The sequence below is a fragment of the Triticum urartu genome, chromosome 2A, assembly GCF_056163025.1.
Source record: "Triticum urartu cultivar PI428250 chromosome 2A, HENAU_Tu73, whole genome shotgun sequence".
NCBI lineage: Eukaryota > Viridiplantae > Streptophyta > Magnoliopsida > Poales > Poaceae > Triticum > Triticum urartu.
Genome location: NC_141874.1, coordinates 754,971,640 through 754,990,481, shown reverse-complemented (window position 1 = coordinate 754,990,481; position 18,842 = coordinate 754,971,640). Strand labels below are relative to the sequence as shown.

The following is an 18,842-nucleotide window of genomic DNA, read 5'->3' as shown; positions in this document are numbered from 1 at the left end:
TAGGGTTCCTCCTCGCCTCCCCCTTCCTCCTCTGCGCCGCCGCCTCTCCAGAGAGAGGTTCCCCAAGCCCAGCTCCTTCTCCTATGCACCATGGCCGCCCCGGGTACAAGCTCGCCGCCGGCCTAGTAGGAGGCGCCGTTGGCTCTTTTCTTCATGTCCACGAGCATCTACACGCCGCCCCGGATCCATTCAGACGCCAAGCCGACCCCAGGACTCCATCCACGATGTCCCTCACTACTAGGGAAAAGGCTAGCAGCAGCGCGGGTTTTAGGTGTATCAGCAGCGCGGGGACCGGCGCTACTAATAAGGCGCTACAGCTAATAGTTAGTAGTAGCGTGGGAGAAACCCGCGCTACTACTAACTTTGTTAGTAGTAGCGTGTGCCACCCACGCTACTGCTATTACAGACTCGCGCTACTACTAATGAAGTAGCAGTAGCGTGCCTACAATACCAGCGCTACTAGTATCCTAAATACTAGTAGGGCACTTTTTTCCCAACGCTACTAGTAGCAAATTAGGAATTAAAAAATAAAAATAGATGCAGTATTCATGAATGGAGATCAGACACGTCCAGTGCAAAATAAATTTCACAGAACCATCTTAACACTTGCAGTGTTCATGGATGCAACATTCAACATCTCAATTCGAAGAGATCACGAGGACACACACAGCCATCATCAAAAGGTTGGTACCTTCCCTAGCATTTCACCACCAACCTAACCAGACCACTTCTCTAGATGTATGTACAAAGCGTCGAAGTCCTCCACCTTGAGGAACTCCGGACGGTGGCGTCGTCCTCCACCTCGGTGACCTCCGGACAGTGGCGTCGAGGTCCTCCACCCCGGGGACCTCCTGCGTCGCAATCACCTGGACGATAATCTCTATGACACGGTCGCGGGGCTTCACGGTGAAGTCTGCCTCCAAGTAGTTGAAGAGCACGACTCCCATCAGGCCACAGTAGACCTCGTCGATCACCCTGCACCCAGTCGAGAAAGTGAAAACTTGTTAGTCCGCGCCCTCGTGCAGATCTAGTAGGGTATTTTCTTCAATTATCTGTCTCTTTTAGTCTATTATGAATCTTCAAAACGAAAAAACACCTACTAAATGCATACCCTAGCTGTACGTGTTCATGCTATCTTCTTGTTTTGGTGCATTCAAGAAATACTAGTGTATTTGAGCTATATATGCTTGAAATATTTGACAGTTAACATCTGTTCAAAATTTATCATTTCATGGATAGGGAAATCGCCAACAAAGGACATCAGAAAACTGATTCCCACTACTCTTCAAAACAGCGCCGGACATCAGAAAATTGATTCCCACTGCTCTTCAGAATGAAAACGAGTTTGAAACATAGCATGATTAACAATAAAATATAGTGCTCTAACAACAGCAGGAGTGCAACACATTGCCCTGTTCCCCTTTCAAATATCAACACACTAAAAAAGGCTATGAGACTCGAGTATTCGATGCCCACTTCAAACAATAACATGATTATTTGTTGTAGAATGTATTGAAGAAACTATGGCACCCGATTTTTCAATCCCCACACAATATTGTTTGTTAACTTACCTAAAAGTTGTATTCTTATTAGGCTAGTACAAGCAATCGGCTGCCATCATAAGGAAAAAATAGTTCAGTCTTGTGTTTCCTCCTGCAGTACAGTGCAAGTACTTCGCAAGAAAGAAAGAAAGAAGATGACTCGAGCCTGTGTGTGAGTGAGCTCAGCTATCTCTACAGCAGCAGCTTTTTGGATATTTTTTTCATCATCAATGATTCAGTTACGATCTATCTAGCAATATATCCGGCTACCTTGAGATTTTCCATGTTAATTCTAGCCATTGTTTTGTGGCAACAGGGTGATAACTAGAGATTTTTTGTCAAATTCTACCTTGAGAATTTCCATATTAATTCTAGCCATTGTTTTGTAGCAATAGATTCGGCTACCTTGAGATTTTCTGTCAAATTGTACACAAGAATTTTTGACAAGTTTTCTGTCAAATTCTAATCAAATCTCACAAAATAAATGTTTAATGTGCTTGAAACATTATGTTTGCCATTACATCCAACTAACCCGGTCTGGCTTTTGAGATTATTTCAACACTAAGATCCACAACTGTTTGGCATGGGATTCTTTTGCCAATTTATAGTGAAACTTTGCAACTTTATACTCCTAGAAACAGTTTGATGCTGGGCTGAGCAGCAGATCCACATGAGAAACAGTTTGATGTGAGTATTATTCCAGTTAAGCAGCAGAACCACAACTCCTAGAAAGTTGTAAGTAAGAGTACTCTAGTTAATCATGTAGTAGTACAAACATCCTGAACTAGTCAGCTATAGAAACACTCAGTTCAAATCAAGATACCGTTGCATCCTACTCTGAACATGTGCACTGAATTTTTAGAAGTACACCTTGCCATTTGTAGTGAACATCTACACCTTGCATCCTACTCTGAACATGTGCACTGAACATGTCACACGGTAATGTTAATCCTGAAACTATACCATCTCTGTAATGTGCACTGAACATGTGCACTGAACGTGAGCACAGCTTGCCATGGCAGAGAGATAAAACTGTAATGCCACAGATGAAAAATCATAGAGACTAGAGAAGCTCGTGCACCTTGACATCTCTGTTGTACAGGCAGCCCAGCAGCTCCGCGCGGTCGTCGGCCTGTAGCGCCTGCTAGAGCAAGACGTGGACGGAGTCCGCACTGGTTGCACCATGGGCAGCGACTCCCCGGCGACGCCACATGCCGCCTCGGCGAGCGGATCCAGGGCCGCGAGCTTCTCCACCATGGACGTCGTCGAGTAGGACGCCATCCTACTTCACGTGCCCGCGTTGGCCTTGCACGCGCTCGAGACGCCGCCGTCGTCGAGCAGGCCGCCGTGCCCGTGCTCCTCCTACTGCAGCTCATGGTGACGTCCTCCTGCTTCAAATCCATCGAGCGGCACAGCTCCTGCCGCTGCTCCTCGCTGCCGCCACACCTCCGCTTGACTAAAAAACGCAACCTTTACCTCCATCGCTTCGCGTGTGTCCTGGCCGCCGGCTCACCCGCAGGTTGATCTGGGATTGGGAGGGAAGGTGCGGGCGACGGATGCAGGGGAGAAGGAGAGGGAGAGGCTGGGGATCGCCGGGGTGGTGGGCGGCGCCGGCGGCGGCGTGGGATGGGAGGGAGACGAGGGGTGAATCGGGAGAAGAGAGGAGGTGGAAGGGATCTGGATCGAGGGTTAGGTGTTTTTTTAGACAAACAGTGGTGGGTGGAGTGGGACGGTTGGTGGGGTGGATCGGGGGTGGGTGGTGTGGGAATATACTAGTAGCGTGGGTATCTGACCTGCGCTACAGCTATTCACAAAGTAGTAGCACAGGTTTATAACCCTCGCTACTACTGTGGCAATGTCCCGGGGGGCACGGCAGAGACCACTTAGTAGTAGCGAGGGTTAAAAACCCGTGCTACTACTATCAACTTAGTAGTAGCGAGGTGTAAATACACGCGCTACTAGCAAGTAGCAGTAGCGAGGGGTATAAACCCGCGCTACTAGTAAGCGTCTGTGTATAAGCTTTTCCCTAGTAGTGCCTTCTTCCTCTACTTCATCTTCTTCACGGACAACAGATAGCGCCAAGTTCGTCGACTCGGTGCCGTCGCCCCCATCCGTCCCCGGCCAGGATTTCTTATCTTAGGGTAAGAAGGTATACCCGCCTTCCTCTCTGACAAATCCCTAGACCTCTATCGCACCCTTAGTGACGTTATTTTCATGCCAAAACCCCGCTCCCAGTGAACTCTGTGAGTCAGAGCACGCCCTGTCGCGCCCTCGCTCAGATCTGTGCTTCTATGTGTCTTTCCCTTCAGCCAAACCATGTCCTAGGCCTAGCCTCATGTGTAAATAAGTGTTTTGCACCATTTCCTTGCATCTAGGAGGTCTAGGGACCAGATTCCGAAGCCCTCACGTTTTCTAAATTTTTCTGTCAGTTTCTGAATATGGCCAAGTCCTTTTCTGCATCAGTATTATGTTGCAACGTTGTGATGACGATAACTCCATGCATGTTGCTCCGTTTTGCGTGTATAATATACCAAAGTGTTAATGGTGAGATGCTCTTCATTGTGTTCTATTGTGCCATGCTTGTTTGAGTCCATATTGATGCCCTAATCATCGTTGCAAAAGTGCTATATGATTCTGTCTGTTAACAGAACTTTCGGTTTTGTCTTTTTCATTGCATTTTGTGTGTGCATCTTATGAGCATGATGTATACATGAGTTTTGAGCTACATCATGCCATCTTTACAGTGGTGCAGTCCATGTATTTTTGTGAGTCTTGTAGCGAGTTCATCGAGCTCGTGAAGTAGGGAACTTGCTGTTGCTGTTTTGCTAGGCTGAATCTGCTATATCATGATGCTATGTAAACCTGCTGCTATAAGTCATTCTATGCATAATCTGGAGATGTTCACTAAGGATGTTTTGTTGTACATGTCATTCTCTATCCATACATGCCCTTGGTTGCGTTTATATCCTGAAGTAGCTTGTTGTAATCTTGCTCTCAAATTGCTAAATAATGTTGCTGTCAGCCTATTAACATTAAGTTCAGTTTTTCCATGTGTTTTGCTAGTGATCCATGCACCCTATCACTATGCTATTTCCATTCTTAGTTTCACAATTATGTCATCTTAATGTTGGTCACCTTCACATGCCATTTATTGTTCTGTGGTGAGTTGCACAAGCTCACCAACATTCCTACTTATCGTTGTTCCTGCCATGTACTGTTATTCTGAATCTGTCATATCATTTGCCATGTTTGCATGGATGCTACCATCTTTTCTGTTGATCTTTGGAATAAGTTCAGTAAGGGAGTTTTGTTCTTTGCCTTCAGTATTAGCATGCCATGCCTTTGTTGCCATGATAAGTTCCCGTAGCATGTTGTTTGATAGCTCTAAACATTGCAATCTGATGTTATTTCTGCCTTGTCCAATGATTTCTGCTAAGTCTGTGAAACTGTTATTATTTGCAATCTTGCCATGTCCTTTTGAGCATGCTCTAGTGATTTCTGGAGATACCTCAGTGTTCATTTTTTGTTATGCTTTACCTGTAAACATGTCCATGCCTTTTGTTTTCATGTTGAGATGCTATATCATAGTGTTTTGATGCTTGCTAGATGCCTAGTTGCTGTTTTGGACAGCTTGTCCTTTAAACTTGTTTCATGTGTATTTGTTGAACCGGTTCTCCGTTTTGAGTGTGCTCTATATGAAACTTGCTTAGATTTGCATGTAGTTTCATCTTGTCATGTTGCATCCATGTTTTGAGAGTGTTTGCTTGATGTTTGAATGCATTTTGCATCAATGCCATGCTTAACTTGTTTTGCTCATATCTTCTAGGCCGTAGCTCCGAACTAAATGAACTTTATATGTAACTTGACTAGAATTTCGTGTAGACCATCTTGGTGCATCTTAACTTGCTGTTTAAGAACTTGAACATAAAGTTTATTCAGATCTGGACCAATTTCTAAATTTGCATATGAGGACTTACCGGATTTGTTATATATTATTTCCGGCCTCATTTAAACTTGCTTTGATGTGTTGCTCTTGTATGCATCATCTCCTGCCATGAGTAGCTTCATATAGTCTTTGTCATGCATCATACTTGGTTGAGCATCATGCCATGTTTATGTGTTGTGTGTTTACCTTGTTGTTTGCTTCTTTCCGGTTGTGCTCCTTCTCGTTAGTTCCTGTTTCGTTGCGATCGTGAGGATTCGTTCGTCTACGCTTGGTTCGTCTTCGTGGCTTCATCTTCTTCATGGACTCGTTCTTCTTTCTAGCGGGATTTCAGGCAAGATGACCGTCACCTTGGATCTCATTACTATCATTGCTATGCTAGTTGCTTCGTTCTATCGCTATGCTGCGCTACCTATCACTTTCCTTCAAGCCTCCCAAATTGCCATGTCAGCTTCTAACATTTTCACCCTTCCTAGCAAACCATTGCTTGGCTATGTTACCGCTTTGCTCAGCCCCTCTTATAGCGTTGTTCGTTGCAGGTGAAGATGAAGATTGCTCTATGATGGATAGGATTATGTTGGGATATCACAATATCTCTTATTTAATTAATGCACCTATATACTTGGTAAAGGGTGGAAGACTCGGCCTTATGCCTGGTGTTTTGTTCCACTCTTGCCGCCCTAGTTTCCGTCATACCAGTGTTATGTTCCTTGATTTTGCGTTCCTTACGCGGTTGGGTGATTTATGGGACCCTCTTGACAGTTCGCTTTGAATAAAACTCCTCCAGCAAGGCCCAACCTTGGTTTTACATTTGCCTAACAACCTATTACCTTTCCCTTGGGTCGGCCAACCCGAGGGTCATCTTTATTTTAACCCCCCCGGGCCAGCGCTTCTCTAAGTGTTGGTCTGAACCGAGCTGCCTGCGGGGCCACCTCGGGGAGACTTGAGGGCTGGTTTTACTCGTAGCTAGTCTCATCCGGTGTTGCCCTGAGAACGAGATATGTGCAGCTCCTATCGGGATTGTCGGCACATCAGGCGGCTTTGCTGGTCTTGTTTTACCATTGTCGAAATGTCTTGTAAACCGGGATTCCGAGACTGATCGGGTCTTCCTGGGAGAAGGAATATCCTTCGTTGACCGTGAGAGCTTGTGATGGGCTAAGTTGGGACACCCCTGCAGGGTATATACTTTCGAGAGCCGTGCCCGCGGTTATGTGGCAGATGGGAATTTGTTAACGTCCGGTTGTAGATAACTTGACACCAGATCCGAATTAAAACGCATCAACCGCGTGTGTAGCCGTGATGGTCTCTTTTCGGCGGAGTCCGGGAAGTGAACATGGTTTTTGGGTTATGTTTGACGTAAGTAGGAGTTTAGGATCACTTCTTGATCATTGCTAGCTTCACGACCGTTCCGGTTGCTTCTCTTCTCGCTCTTATTTGCGTATGTTAGCCACCATATATGCTTAGTCGCTGATGCAACCTCACCACTTATCCTTTCCTTACCCATTAAGCTTTGCTAGTCTTGATACCCATGGTAATGGGATTGCTGAGTCCTCGTGGCTCATAGATTACTACAACAACAGTTGCAGGTACAGGTTATGCGATGATCATGACGCGAGAGTGATGTTTGCTTGTTTTGGAGTTCTTCTTCTGCTTCTTCGTCGATCAGGGGATAGGTTCCTGGTCAGCAGCCTGGGCTAGCATGGTGGATGTCGTTTGAGTTTCTGTTTGTGTTTCATCCATAGTCGGATGTTGATCTCTTGTATGATGTTGTTGTATTCGTGTGGCATTCTATGCCTCTTGTATGTATCCCCAACTATTATGTAATGGTTTGATGTAATGATATCCACCTTGCAAAAGCGTCTTCAAGATGCGCTTCTATCCTTGGTGGGACCTTCGAGTTCCTTTAGGATAGGGTCGCATCTTGGGCGTGATATCAAGCCACGAACCGGGACCAATGGTTGTAGGCCAGGAGCGAGGACCATTGGTCCTGGTTCGTGCCAGGAACCGGGACAAATGTGTCCATACGAACCGGGACCAATGCCCACGAGGCCCCGACCGCCCCCCATGGGCTGACTGAACCGGGACTAATGGGCTGGCCAGGCCCGAACGAAAGCCCTGTTTTCTACTAGTGCATTTCCAGCGCAGGTGTGGGCTCTTCTTTTTCTTTTTGCTGTAGGAGACAAATATTTTACAAATATCCATCAATCATGCATGAAAACTTGAACACTACAGAAACTCCGCAACTGTCCATTTAAAAAAATATACCTTACTCAACTGAAGCGTCAGATTTTCAAGAACAGGTGAATGTTCAAGCTTACAACCTAGTGCACGAAGGTCAGGTTGCACACACCACTCATTCAGCAACAAAGTCTTTAACTTGCTAAAATTAGGGCACCATCTCAAATCCCGTCTGAAAAAAACTGAACAAAGTGCAAAGCAGTAATACTTAAGGATCTGTTTTTTAAAGTCCATGATACATTGGGCATTTAGATAAACATTTAAAATCCATACCTAGACAAAGTATGCAATGTCAGGATACCGTCATTAGCATTTCTATCTAAATTTACAAAGAATGTTGACATCATTGAGAATTTCACAACATGAGCATGTGATCTGGATAGCTATTCTAAATATCACAGGACTCTCTCAACTAGAATAGCATCAGATCTCATAAATCAATAGCCTAAACATATATATACCTCAAGAATTTCTAATATGTGCACAATGGAACATAAGAGCACCTATGGAAATACATGTGGCTACAATTTGTTTGTTCTTAAATTGATATGAAAAGATGGATACATATTCTGATACAGACAATTGTAGAGACCACAACACTTCTGAACTAAAAATTAGGATGAAAGCATGTGTAAGTTAAAGTTTACCATTCCTGGATTAGCTACCAGCTCCATGTTTTTAGCATGAGACAGACCTAAGAAGTACACAACAACCCTCATGAGCATCATGACGACATCAATCTGCGGAAATACCACAACACCGCCCAGCATAACATTCACCACAGAGATCCTTCGAATCAGGGAGAAGCTTGAGAACTGCGGTTTCTAATGACAGCATGCTTTCCAGCAATGTGACTCTGCCTCCAAATGATACGAGCCACATCGACACCAAAATTGGGACAGAAATTCGAATCCAGACATCGTCTCTAGAATGAGTACATCGCTTGATGCTCAGATGCTTTAAAGACTGGGACAAGACCATAATAGTGTCTAAGATGCAGTCTTCTATCTTTAGATCCTCCAACACTGAACAATTTGAAAAATCTAGGAAGTTTCTTCTCAACTCCACTTCAGAAATCTCCAATCTTCTCAAATACCGGGAGACCAGACGAGGGGTATCCATATAATAACAGCAGAGTCCCTCAAACCTTCTCAAATACTTGACACTGATCACCTGAGCTTGTAGTGACAAAGCATGATGGATCCAAGTGCCGATATGTTGACTATTGCCATCCAAATCAAAATAATTGAACTCAAACTCATCTAGAGTCGAGCCAGGTTCTCGGCGGAGTAGCAGGCAGTTCACGAACTTGTTACATTACATTTCACAAGTTCACAAAACTATCTGTCTACTCTTTCTTCTTTTGTTCTCTGATAACCCACAAGTATAGGGGATCAATTGTAGCCTCTTTCGATAAGTAAGAGTTTCAAACCCAAGGAGGAGCTAAAGGTAGAACAAATATCCTCTCAAGTTCTATCGACCACCGATACAACTCTACGCACGCTTAATGTTCTCTTTACCTAAAATAAGTATGAAACTAGAAGTACTTTGTAGGTGTTGTTGGATAGATTTGCAAGAATATAAAGAGCACGTAAATATAAACTAGGGGATGTTTAGGTAAAGAAGCAATAAAGTTAGTATAGCAAGTATGGAAAAGTGGTGGTAGGAGTTGCGAAATTGTCCCTAAGCAATTGACTACTTTACTAGACCGATAGCAAGTTTTATGTGAGAGAGGCCACCGCTAGCATGTCATCCCTGACTTGGAATTCTATGCACTTATGATTGGAACTATTAGCAAGCATCCGAAACTACTAACATTCATTAAGGTAAAACCCAACCATAGCATTAAGATATATTGGTCCCCCTTCAACCCCGTATGCATCAATTTCTATGCTAGGTTGAAGCTTCTGTCACTCTTGCCCTCCAATACATAGTCCTATCAACATACAACTAACCCTATGGTGTGATCCACGCGTGCGCTCATTTGAGGGGCACCAAAGGACAACAACATAACCACAACCAAATTAAACCAATCATAGCAATTCACCAATTACTGATAGGACAATGAAAATCTACTCAGACATCATAGGATGGCAACACATCATTCGATAATAATATGAAGCATAAAGCACCATGTTCAAGTAGAGGGTACAGTGGGTTGCGAGAGAGTGAACTGCTGTAGATAGATGGGGGAAGGTGATGGAGATGTTGGTGAAGATGACAGAGGTGTTGGTGTAGATCACGGTGATGATGATGGCCCCGGCGGCGTTCCGGCGCCATCGGGAGAGAGGGGGAGAGAGCCCCCTTCTTCTTCTTCTTCCTTGACCTTCTCCCTAGATGGGAGAAGGGTTTCCCCTCTGGTCCATGGTCTCCATGGCATGGGAGGGGCGAGAGCCCCTCCGAGATTGGATTTGTCTCTCTGTCTCTCTCTGTTTCTACGTTCCAGATTCTGCCCTTTCACCGTTTCTTATATTCTCGGAGATCTGTAACTCCGATTGGATTGAAACTTTGAACACGATTTGTTTCCTGATATTAGCTTTCTTGTGGCGAAAGAAGGGCAACAACCACCTTACGAGGTGTCCACGAGGATCAGGGGCGCCCCCTGCCTCGTGGGCCCCTCGAGCATCGTCTCGCGTTGATTCTACTTCTCAAAATTCATAAATATTCGAAAAAAAATCTCCGTCAGTTTTTATCCCGTTTGGATTCCTTTTGATATGGATTTTCTGCGAAATAAAAAACATGCAACAAACAAGAACTGGCACTGGGCACTGGATCAATATGTTAGTCCCAAAAATAGTATAAAGAGTTACCAAAAATATGTAAAAGTTGTAGAATATTGGCATGGAATAATCAAAAATTATAGATACGACAGAGACGTATCATTCTCCTCGTTTATGTAAGCAACCAAGTCCATGTTAGACATGGTACAACAAGCATTTTAAAATTTATGCAACGGCAAGCTATTAAGGACAAGTCATCAATCAGCCATATGACATAAGCAAGCAAGATACCAATCAGGCATATAAGACAAGCTATCAAAAATTGTTGTACTAATTTATGCTACAACAAGCTATCAAAATTTCAGCAAGCATTCAGTCATTTAAGACAGGGCACAACAAGCATTCACTATATAGTCAAATACTGATTCTAGTTCTCTTCACCACATGAATGCATGGCCAAACAAAACTTATTTTTTCCTTGCTGATAGCAGAAATTATCTCTGAAAATACCTTCAGTTGGTCTACAGGGATGTGCCAATCCAAGACAAATAACCTGCAGCAAAGTTAATTTAAGAAAGATTAGTATCTTAGTATGCAACCATATTGGGGAAGAGGGACGAACTGCGATGGGGAAGATGGGGAGCGGCCATCAGATCTGAATGGGAGGGAGGGGATGTCATGGGATTAGGGTTGAGTAGGAGAGGGAGAAGGGCGGATGGGGGTGGTAGATGGACGGGGCTACCGCCAATAGGGATGTGAGAGGGACAATCCAAGGGACGGATCACCAGCGGCCATCGGACCTGAAAGGGGTGGGGAGATTGTTCTTTATCCGACGCGGAAACATGCTCATTCACATTACACACATAATACACTTTTTCACGTAGTGATAATAAATAAAGCTCATTGTGAAGTAAAGCATCACCCACATAAGCATTATTAAACCATATGGCACGCTTGCCATGTCCAAAATAACATTCATGATCTTTATCCAAACATGAAACACTAATCAAGTTTCTGTGACATGAAGGAACATAAAAAACATCTCTAAGCAGAAGCGTGAATCCATCAGCTAACTCTAGGGAGATGTCGCCGATAGCTTCAATTTCTTCTTGAACTCCATTTACAACCTCAATGCATCTTTCGCTTCTTTGCATAGTCCGCGTCGATTGGAATCCCTGTAATGAATTTGCAACATGAACGGTTGCACCTGAGTCAATCCACCAATTAGATTTCGAAAACTGTGTATACAAGGATTCATTTACAAGGGAAACCATGTTGTTACCTCTCTTTGCCATTATTGACTTCAGCCAAACAGGGCAATCTTTCTTGTAGTGCCCAGTCTGCTTACAATGGAGACATGTGTCTTTGTCCACTGGAAAAGACTTTTGTTGATGCTGATGGTGTGTGGGAGCTTTTCCATGTGGCTTTGAAGGAGATCCTTTGCCACTTTGATTGTAGTTCTTTTTCTTATTACCCTTGACATAGTTCAGAGAACCACCATATGAGGTTTTAAGTCTTTCCTCTTCTTGCACACACACGGCTACAATCTTTTCAATGTCCCATTTTCCAGGCGACATGTTGTAGTTGACAACAAAAGTGTCAAACTCTTTTGGCCGTGAAGTCATGACCAGGTGAACGAGGAGTGCCGGTTTGAGCTCCAAATCCTCATCCATTGGTTTAAGCTTAGCTGCCATGTTGCTCATCCTGAGGATGTGCTCTCTTATGCCATATCCACCGCGTGTATACTTTTCTGTCACCAGCTGCTTTAGCAACTGGGTAGCATATATCTTTGAAGAACCAGTGAACTGGCTCTTTATCTTTTCAAGATACTCCCCTATGGAAGTACACTCTGTAATTGAGCCCACAATAGCGTTCTCAATTGTGTTCTTTATGAAAGCCATGCACTTTTTATTGGCGTTGAGCCCCTTTTGGTTTTTGAGGGAATATGACATCTCCATTGGAGCATGATCCCTCTTCTTTTTGTTCCAAGCAGCAGCATCATCTTTTGCATCTCTGACTGGCTCTGTTGGTTTGACCGGCTATGGGGTGTCCACAACTCAGTCCACCTCAGCACAGACAAAAGACAAGTAAACTTTCTTTCTCCATTCAGTGTAGTTATCACCTTTGAGGGTTGGAACATCCTTGAGGCAACTCATCAAGTGGTACCCTCCTAAAACCACAATGAAGTGAGATCATGACAACAATTGCATGCTTTAATCCACATTGGTCAAAATTAAACATACTACTGTTTATGCAATTAAATCTATATCACCGTTGGACAAATGTAGAAATAAATGCACCTTTTATAACAATAACAAATCATGAACATGTTATTAACAATGTTGGTCATAAAAATAACAGAATCATAATTGTTTCAATAATTAATTTAACATGCTCTTAAAATTTAGTTTCACTTTAGTTATATTTACTTTTAAAAAGAGCACTTTTATTTATTTGCAGCGAAAAAACATGAATAAAAAATTCATGACTTTTTAGAAACATTTCTTTTACTTTTCTATTTTCTAGATAAACTTTTGTTGGGTTAATTTGAATAGAAAAAAATATATCAAAATTTCGCAAAAATGAAAAAAAAACAAAAAAATTGCTACTGAAAAAAAATGATAGAGAAATAAAAAATGCAGCATAGCCCAACCTTGGCCCAGCGCGCGCGACTATGCCCGCAGCTGCTGGCCTCGGCCCAGCGCGCGTGGCACGCCCGCGGCCACTGGCCTTGGCCGAGTGCGCGGCTGCGCCCGCCTCCACTTTCGGCCCAAAAGGCCCATGCCAAGCTAGGGTTAATCCCGTGGCCGTTGGATCGGATCCGACGGTCACCCGCGCTCCTCGCTTGGTCAAAATCGCCCCGGGACTCCTCCCGACCAGAAACCCTAGCCTCACTTGCCTCTCCTCCCCCTCTTCGTCTCCTTCACCTCTGTCCCACGCGACGGCGGAGAAATCTGGCTTCGCCTCGGCCGCCGGCGACGGCGGCGAATGCCACCGCATCGCGCCAGCTTCTCTTGCCCTCCCCCTCCTTTCCTCTTCCTCACCAGTCGTGGCAGAGAGAGAGAGAGAGAGGCGCGAGCTGAGCCCTCCTCTGCTCCCCTGTGCGCCCGGGTGCGCGTGGATGTGAAGGAGGTGGCGCCCCCGTTGGCACCTTTGTCGGCGTGCGCGAGCACCTCGAGGGTGAACGCGCCGCCGTCAAATGGGTCGGTGGTGCTGCCCTTTGCCCCAAAAGGGGTATGTTCTTCTTCCAGACGGCTCATCTTGCTGATGCCCATCCGGATCGAGAGGAACGGCGCGGACTTGCGGCGGCGCTTTTTTGCCGGCGAGATTTCTTTGCCCTCTTTTTTTTCCTTCTTTCTCTGTTAGGGTTAGGGTTCTTAGGGGGGGGGCTTTGATTCCTTTTGTACCGAAAAAATCCTAATCCAACCTTGCTCTATTACCATTGATAGGACCCTGGATCGGGTAGGTTAGGGATTTGACGGTAGACTACCTTCTGCTTGGTTCGAGGAGCTCGAGCCGGTGGCCATGGTGGGCAGTGATCGCCAGTGATGGCACTACGTGTGTGGGCGAAGTGGTGGCGGCGCTTCCCGTTGCTGCTACGAATCCTAGACCGGTAGGGAGTGTTGGTGGAGGGCCTAGGAACGCGACGAACCTCATGAAGCATGCCGCCGAACCCCACCCTGTTTATATGGTGCAGTGCGACAGGGGCCCGTCAACCAAGGTGGTTGGGCGCCCCCGATCAGGGCACAGATCAAAGGCCCGGTGGGCCGTTGGGCCCATGCGGTGGAGATCATCCTAACATGAAGACCTCTAAGGTGTTGTCAACCAGATTACCTTGCTCGTCAGAGCGCCTGCTGCGATGAGAAAGGGTCCGAATAACTAAGGGGCTGTTTGGTTCCCGGCCACACTTTGCCACACCTCGTCTTAGGTAAATTTGACCAAGTTAGGTGATTATTTGGTTCTAGCCACATCTAGGGAAAGCATTTTTTATGAGCAGTAGACCCCACATGTCATAAACATAAAAAGTGTGGCAAGATTCCCTAAGCCATAATACGCACCACATACAAATCTAATTTCGTCAAGTTTCCCAAGCAGCAAAGCCCAACTGCGAGACACAAGGAACAGTGAGAAAGTTTAAGTCCCATTCGATAAAAGTGAGCACACACTAGTAGAAAACAGGGCATTTGTCCCGGTTGGTGAGGCCCTTTTGTCCCGGTTCATGAACCGGGACTAAAGGGTCGTTACTAATGCCTCCCCCCTTTAGTCCCGGTTCTAACACGAACCGGGACAGATGGGCCTCCACGTCGCCACTGCGAGCAGCCCAGGGAAGGGGGCCTTTGGTCCCGGTTGTTGACATGAACTGGGACCAAAAGGCTTCCACATGTCAGCAGCTGGCTGGAGCTGAGGTTTTTCTTTTTTTTTAAAAAAAAAGTGGCTGGTTTAAGGGTTTTGGGGGTTAATTTTAGGTTGTTATTAGCTAGCTAATAGTGAGAAGTGTCCTCTCTTATATCTTCGTCCTTGGTTTACCAACGCTACTGCTATGTTCATTTCACCCGCTAATATATAATAACTCATGCATGCTTGCATCATACATCATCATATATAATAACAAGTCCTACTAATCATGCATCATCATACATCTTCTACTCGTTATTAATAACAAGTCATATGATTATCATCCTCATAGTTATCGAACCCAACCCTACATAATTGTTCTTAGCACATGATCATCAGTATCAGGTAGGACCTAAACACCCTTAAGGTAAAATAGCATAAAACAATATAGACCCTGACTCTCCATTAAGAAGAATGGAGATCATCCTGTCTCCAATTCTTGCGCTTCGCCTCCTTTTGCTTCCAAGAAGCTCCTTACGACTGTCCATACATTTTTTCCATTCTTTGATTGTCATGTCCACTTCTTTTAGAAATCCGGTATGGACAGTTGAGATTCGTAGGACGACCTGGTTGTATGTTCAAAACATCAAGACGACCGTTCGTATACATCAGATGAGGCACACAATCATTCGGGATTATATTATCTGTTGAAAAACATAGTAATAACTTCGTAGTTAGCAATGATGTACTAGTTTTAGAAGTATTTAAAAAGATGCAGGGATGTCGTAATAGTAAAAAAATCTTACCAGGGTATCTTCATGGTAGTTAGCGTAGTTCAACACGTGCACTAGTGGCACGTATTGACCATAATGTTGAGGAGTTCGATTGTAGACATTGTAATTCTCAAGATCAGTACAAAATGCGATCAGATGATTTTTCTCCTTATAAGTTAATTCGGAGCCATCGGTGTAGTGGGTTTTGTCTACCATTTTCCGCACATTCTTTGAAGAATGAAAATAAGCTGTCAATGGAACAAGCTGTCAACTATTTTGAAATAAACAAGCTGTCAATTGGAGGTGTATCCACAAGGACCCAAATCGAAGGTCTCTCTTGATCGATTGTAGGATCACCAAGATCCATGGTGACAAGCATACCCTCATCAAGACCATACATCTTGCAAAGTGCTTCCCAATTTTTGCAACCAAAATGGGTTACACTCTCAGCATTGTACAGCTTTACTTTAAAATCCACACCATGATGGGTCCTTAGGAGAATTTTTTTGGTTTCCATACTTTCATGGTCTTCAAAACCCATCCTCCCAAGATATAGCGTCTTGCATAGCATGGGATAAGCTAGTCGAATTGGAAAATATGAAAAATACACGTTAAAATAGTTGAAGTCGTGCTTAATTACGAAAAAAAAACTATTATCGTCGTTGTGTACCGTATGAACATTGAAGGTCTCCTAGAGCTTAATGCTGAAGCGCCGATCTTCGTCCAGTTCAATGAACCTATCGCACATACCTCGGTCGTCGTGGCACCAGTCGCACTCCCCCGGGCGGTTTTCGTCGTTCGAGTACGACATTTCCGGCCTAAGTTCATAATTCAAATATTAAACTTGTACAATTAAATATATGTACTAAAAAACCTAAATTAAATCATTATTATTAATCACGGGTTGACTATCGGTGATGGTACGTAGCTCCTCCTTTCATTCCTGAGTGCATTATTACACCAAATTGTCTAGCACACGGGAATGAAGGAGAAGCTACCCCCACGACGGCGTGGATGATGGAGGGGGCTCCTAGATTTCTGCATAGAGTGCTCTTCAATTTTAGCATTCAAAGTAGCAGTACTTTTCCAATATGAGCATTCAATAAGCAAAACCAAATGGTAAAATAAAGTAGTATTCAAATTAGCATGCATTCAATTATAACAAAAAGTACATCATCTCTTGTGTCCGTACATATTTTCCTATACATATTCATAAATGACTTTGATCATGCACAATTTTCCTATACATACACAATATGAACATATACACAATTGAGAAAGAAAATTTTATGAACAAAAAAATCATTAAAATTCTATGAACAAAATTACAACAGAAAAAAAATCATAAAAATTCTATGAATAGAAAAAAATCATAAAAAATTGACATATTCGATCTTTGCATATATACGAACATACAGACATGCATATTCAACAATAATATCACCAAAAGAATCTATTAACAGAAAAAAAATCTAACAAAAGATGAACAAATTACACAATATGAAAAAAAAATCTATGAACTGCACATCTAAATTACTACACATCTAACAAAAAAAATCTATGAACTACAAAAAAATCTAACAAGAAAATTTGCTCACGGGATGGCCACGGCGTGAGGGGCGCGGCGAGGGCGACAGGCAGGGGACGGCGAGGGCGACGGGCAGGGGACGGCGACGGCGACGGCGACGGGGCGACGCGGGGCAGCGACGGCGTCGGGGCCCGGCGGCGACGACAGCGCGGGGCGGCGACGGCGTCGGGGCGGCGCGGGGCGATGACGGCGACGGCGAGGCGGAGACGGGCAGCCTGGCGGCGTCGGGCGCGGGGAAGAAGGAACTGAACCAATTTTTCATGAGTGCTGCTTATATAGGCAGTCCCGGTTCGTGAGACCAACCGGGACCAATGCCCCCTTTATTCATGGTTGGTGCCTGGTGGGACCAAAGGCCTCTTTTCAGTAGCCCAAAGTGCGGGAAGCGGCGGCCTTTGGTCCCGGTTGGTGGCACCAACCGGGACTAAAGGGTGCATTGGTCCCAGTTGGTGCCATGAACCGGGACTAATGCACCCCTTTAGTCCCGGTTGGTGCCACCAACCGGGACCAATGGGCCTTGCACAACGGCGTGGTGGTGGGAGTTTAGTCCCACCTCGCTAGCTGAGAGAGAACCGCTCTTGTTTATAAGGTGCGATGCGCCAACCCTCTCGAGCTCCTCTCTAAAGCAGGCTTTCGTGCCTAATCTATCTCTATGTGCCTGTGGGCCTACTGGGCTTACTACGGGCCTGAATCCTGGCCCATTGTTGGGTTTCTAGTCGTATTCGGGCCATGGGGGCCCAGTAGGAGGCATTTTTTTTGTTTTTTTGTTTTCTTTACTTATTGTTGCTATTTTTATTTTTTTCCAGTTTTTTTTGTTTTGTTTTCTGCATTATTTATTTTTTTTGTTTTTTGCGTTGTTTTTTAATTCTTTTTGCTTTTAGTTTTAAAAAAATTATAAACTTTCTGTTAGTGCCATTAGTTTTCAAATTTGAAAACATATTTTTTGTTTTTTTGTTTTTGAAAAGTTTCGTGAAACACTTTTTTTGTTTTATTGTTTTAGAAAAGTTTGAAATTTGAAAACACTTTTTTTGTGTTTTTGTTACAAACTTTAATAGCAAAAAGAATTATGATAAAAGAAAATAAATAAGTAATTAGAATTTATATCAAAACATTAAAAGGAAAAAGAATTATCATAAAAGAAAATAAATAAGTAATTAGAATTTTGTTACAAACTTTAATAGCAAAAAGAATTATCATAAAAGAAAATAAATAAGTAACTAGAATTTTGTTCAAAACATTAAAAGCAAAAAGAATTATCATAAAAGAAAATAAATAAGTAATTAGAATTTTGTTACAAACTTTAATAGAAAAAAGAATTATCGTAAAAGAAAATAAATAAGTACTTATTGTTGCTATTTTTATTTTTTTCCAGTTTTTTTGTTTTGTTTTCTGCATTATTTAGCCGTTGGTACCGGTTCGAGCCACCAACCGGGACCAATGGTGGTGGGCCAGGAGTGAGGACCATTGGTCCCGGTTCGTCCCACGAACCGGGACCAAAAGGTCCAGATGAACCGGGACCAATGGCCCATGTGGCCCGGCCGGCCTCCGGGGCTCACGAACCGGGTCCAATGCCCGGTCCCGGTTCTTGACTGAACCGGGACTAATGGGCTGACCCGGCCTGGACCTTTGCCCCCTTTTCTATCAGTGACAGGAACTGTGTGATCTGATGTTTTTCTTCAAGACAGGACAAGGCTGAGTTCTTCAATC

The 18,842-nt window shown here is 44.0% G+C and overlaps 2 protein-coding genes and 1 pseudogene across 2 annotated transcripts; all 3 read right to left on the bottom strand.

Moving 5' to 3' along the window:
• Positions 1 to 568: 568 nt before the first annotated feature.
• LOC147987830 (uncharacterized) lies at positions 569 to 3,255 on the bottom strand. Its single transcript, XM_087540450.1, has 2 exons — positions 2,623 to 3,255; positions 569 to 975 (listed from the first exon to the last, which is right to left on the bottom strand). Exons 1-2 carry the CDS (start codon positions 2,820 to 2,822, stop codon positions 705 to 707), a joined length of 471 nt encoding a protein of 156 aa, XP_087396576.1. The 5' UTR covers positions 2,823 to 3,255; the 3' UTR covers positions 569 to 704.
• A 5,081-nt stretch (positions 3,256 to 8,336) lies between these two features.
• LOC147987829 (uncharacterized) lies at positions 8,337 to 11,237 on the bottom strand (annotated as a pseudogene).
• Positions 11,238 to 11,570: 333 nt separating this feature from the next.
• On the bottom strand, positions 11,571 to 13,951 carry LOC147987828 (uncharacterized). The gene is made up of 3 exons (XM_087540449.1): positions 13,933 to 13,951; positions 11,725 to 12,612; positions 11,571 to 11,617 (listed from the first exon to the last, which is right to left on the bottom strand). Exons 2-3 carry the CDS (start codon positions 12,398 to 12,400, stop codon positions 11,571 to 11,573), a joined length of 723 nt encoding a protein of 240 aa, XP_087396575.1. The 5' UTR covers positions 12,401 to 12,612; positions 13,933 to 13,951.
• Between the last annotated feature and the right edge of the window lie 4,891 nt (positions 13,952 to 18,842).

Excerpts from the sequence above, each read along its gene's own strand:
- LOC147987830 (XM_087540450.1), bottom strand. The coding sequence starts at position 2,822 with ATGGCGTCCTACTCGACGACGTCCATGGTGGAGAAGCTCGCGGCCCTG. Across the intron at positions 976-2,622 it reads TGTACAACAGAGATGTCAAG|GGTGATCGACGAGGTCTACT; the intron begins GTGCACGAGCTT and ends GACTGGGTGCAG.
- LOC147987828 (XM_087540449.1), bottom strand. The coding sequence starts at position 12,400 with ATGGAGATGTCATATTCCCTCAAAAACCAAAAGGGGCTCAACGCCAAT. Across the intron at positions 11,618-11,724 it reads GTCAATAATGGCAAAGAGAG|GGATTCCAATCGACGCGGAC; the intron begins GTAACAACATGG and ends AATTCATTACAG.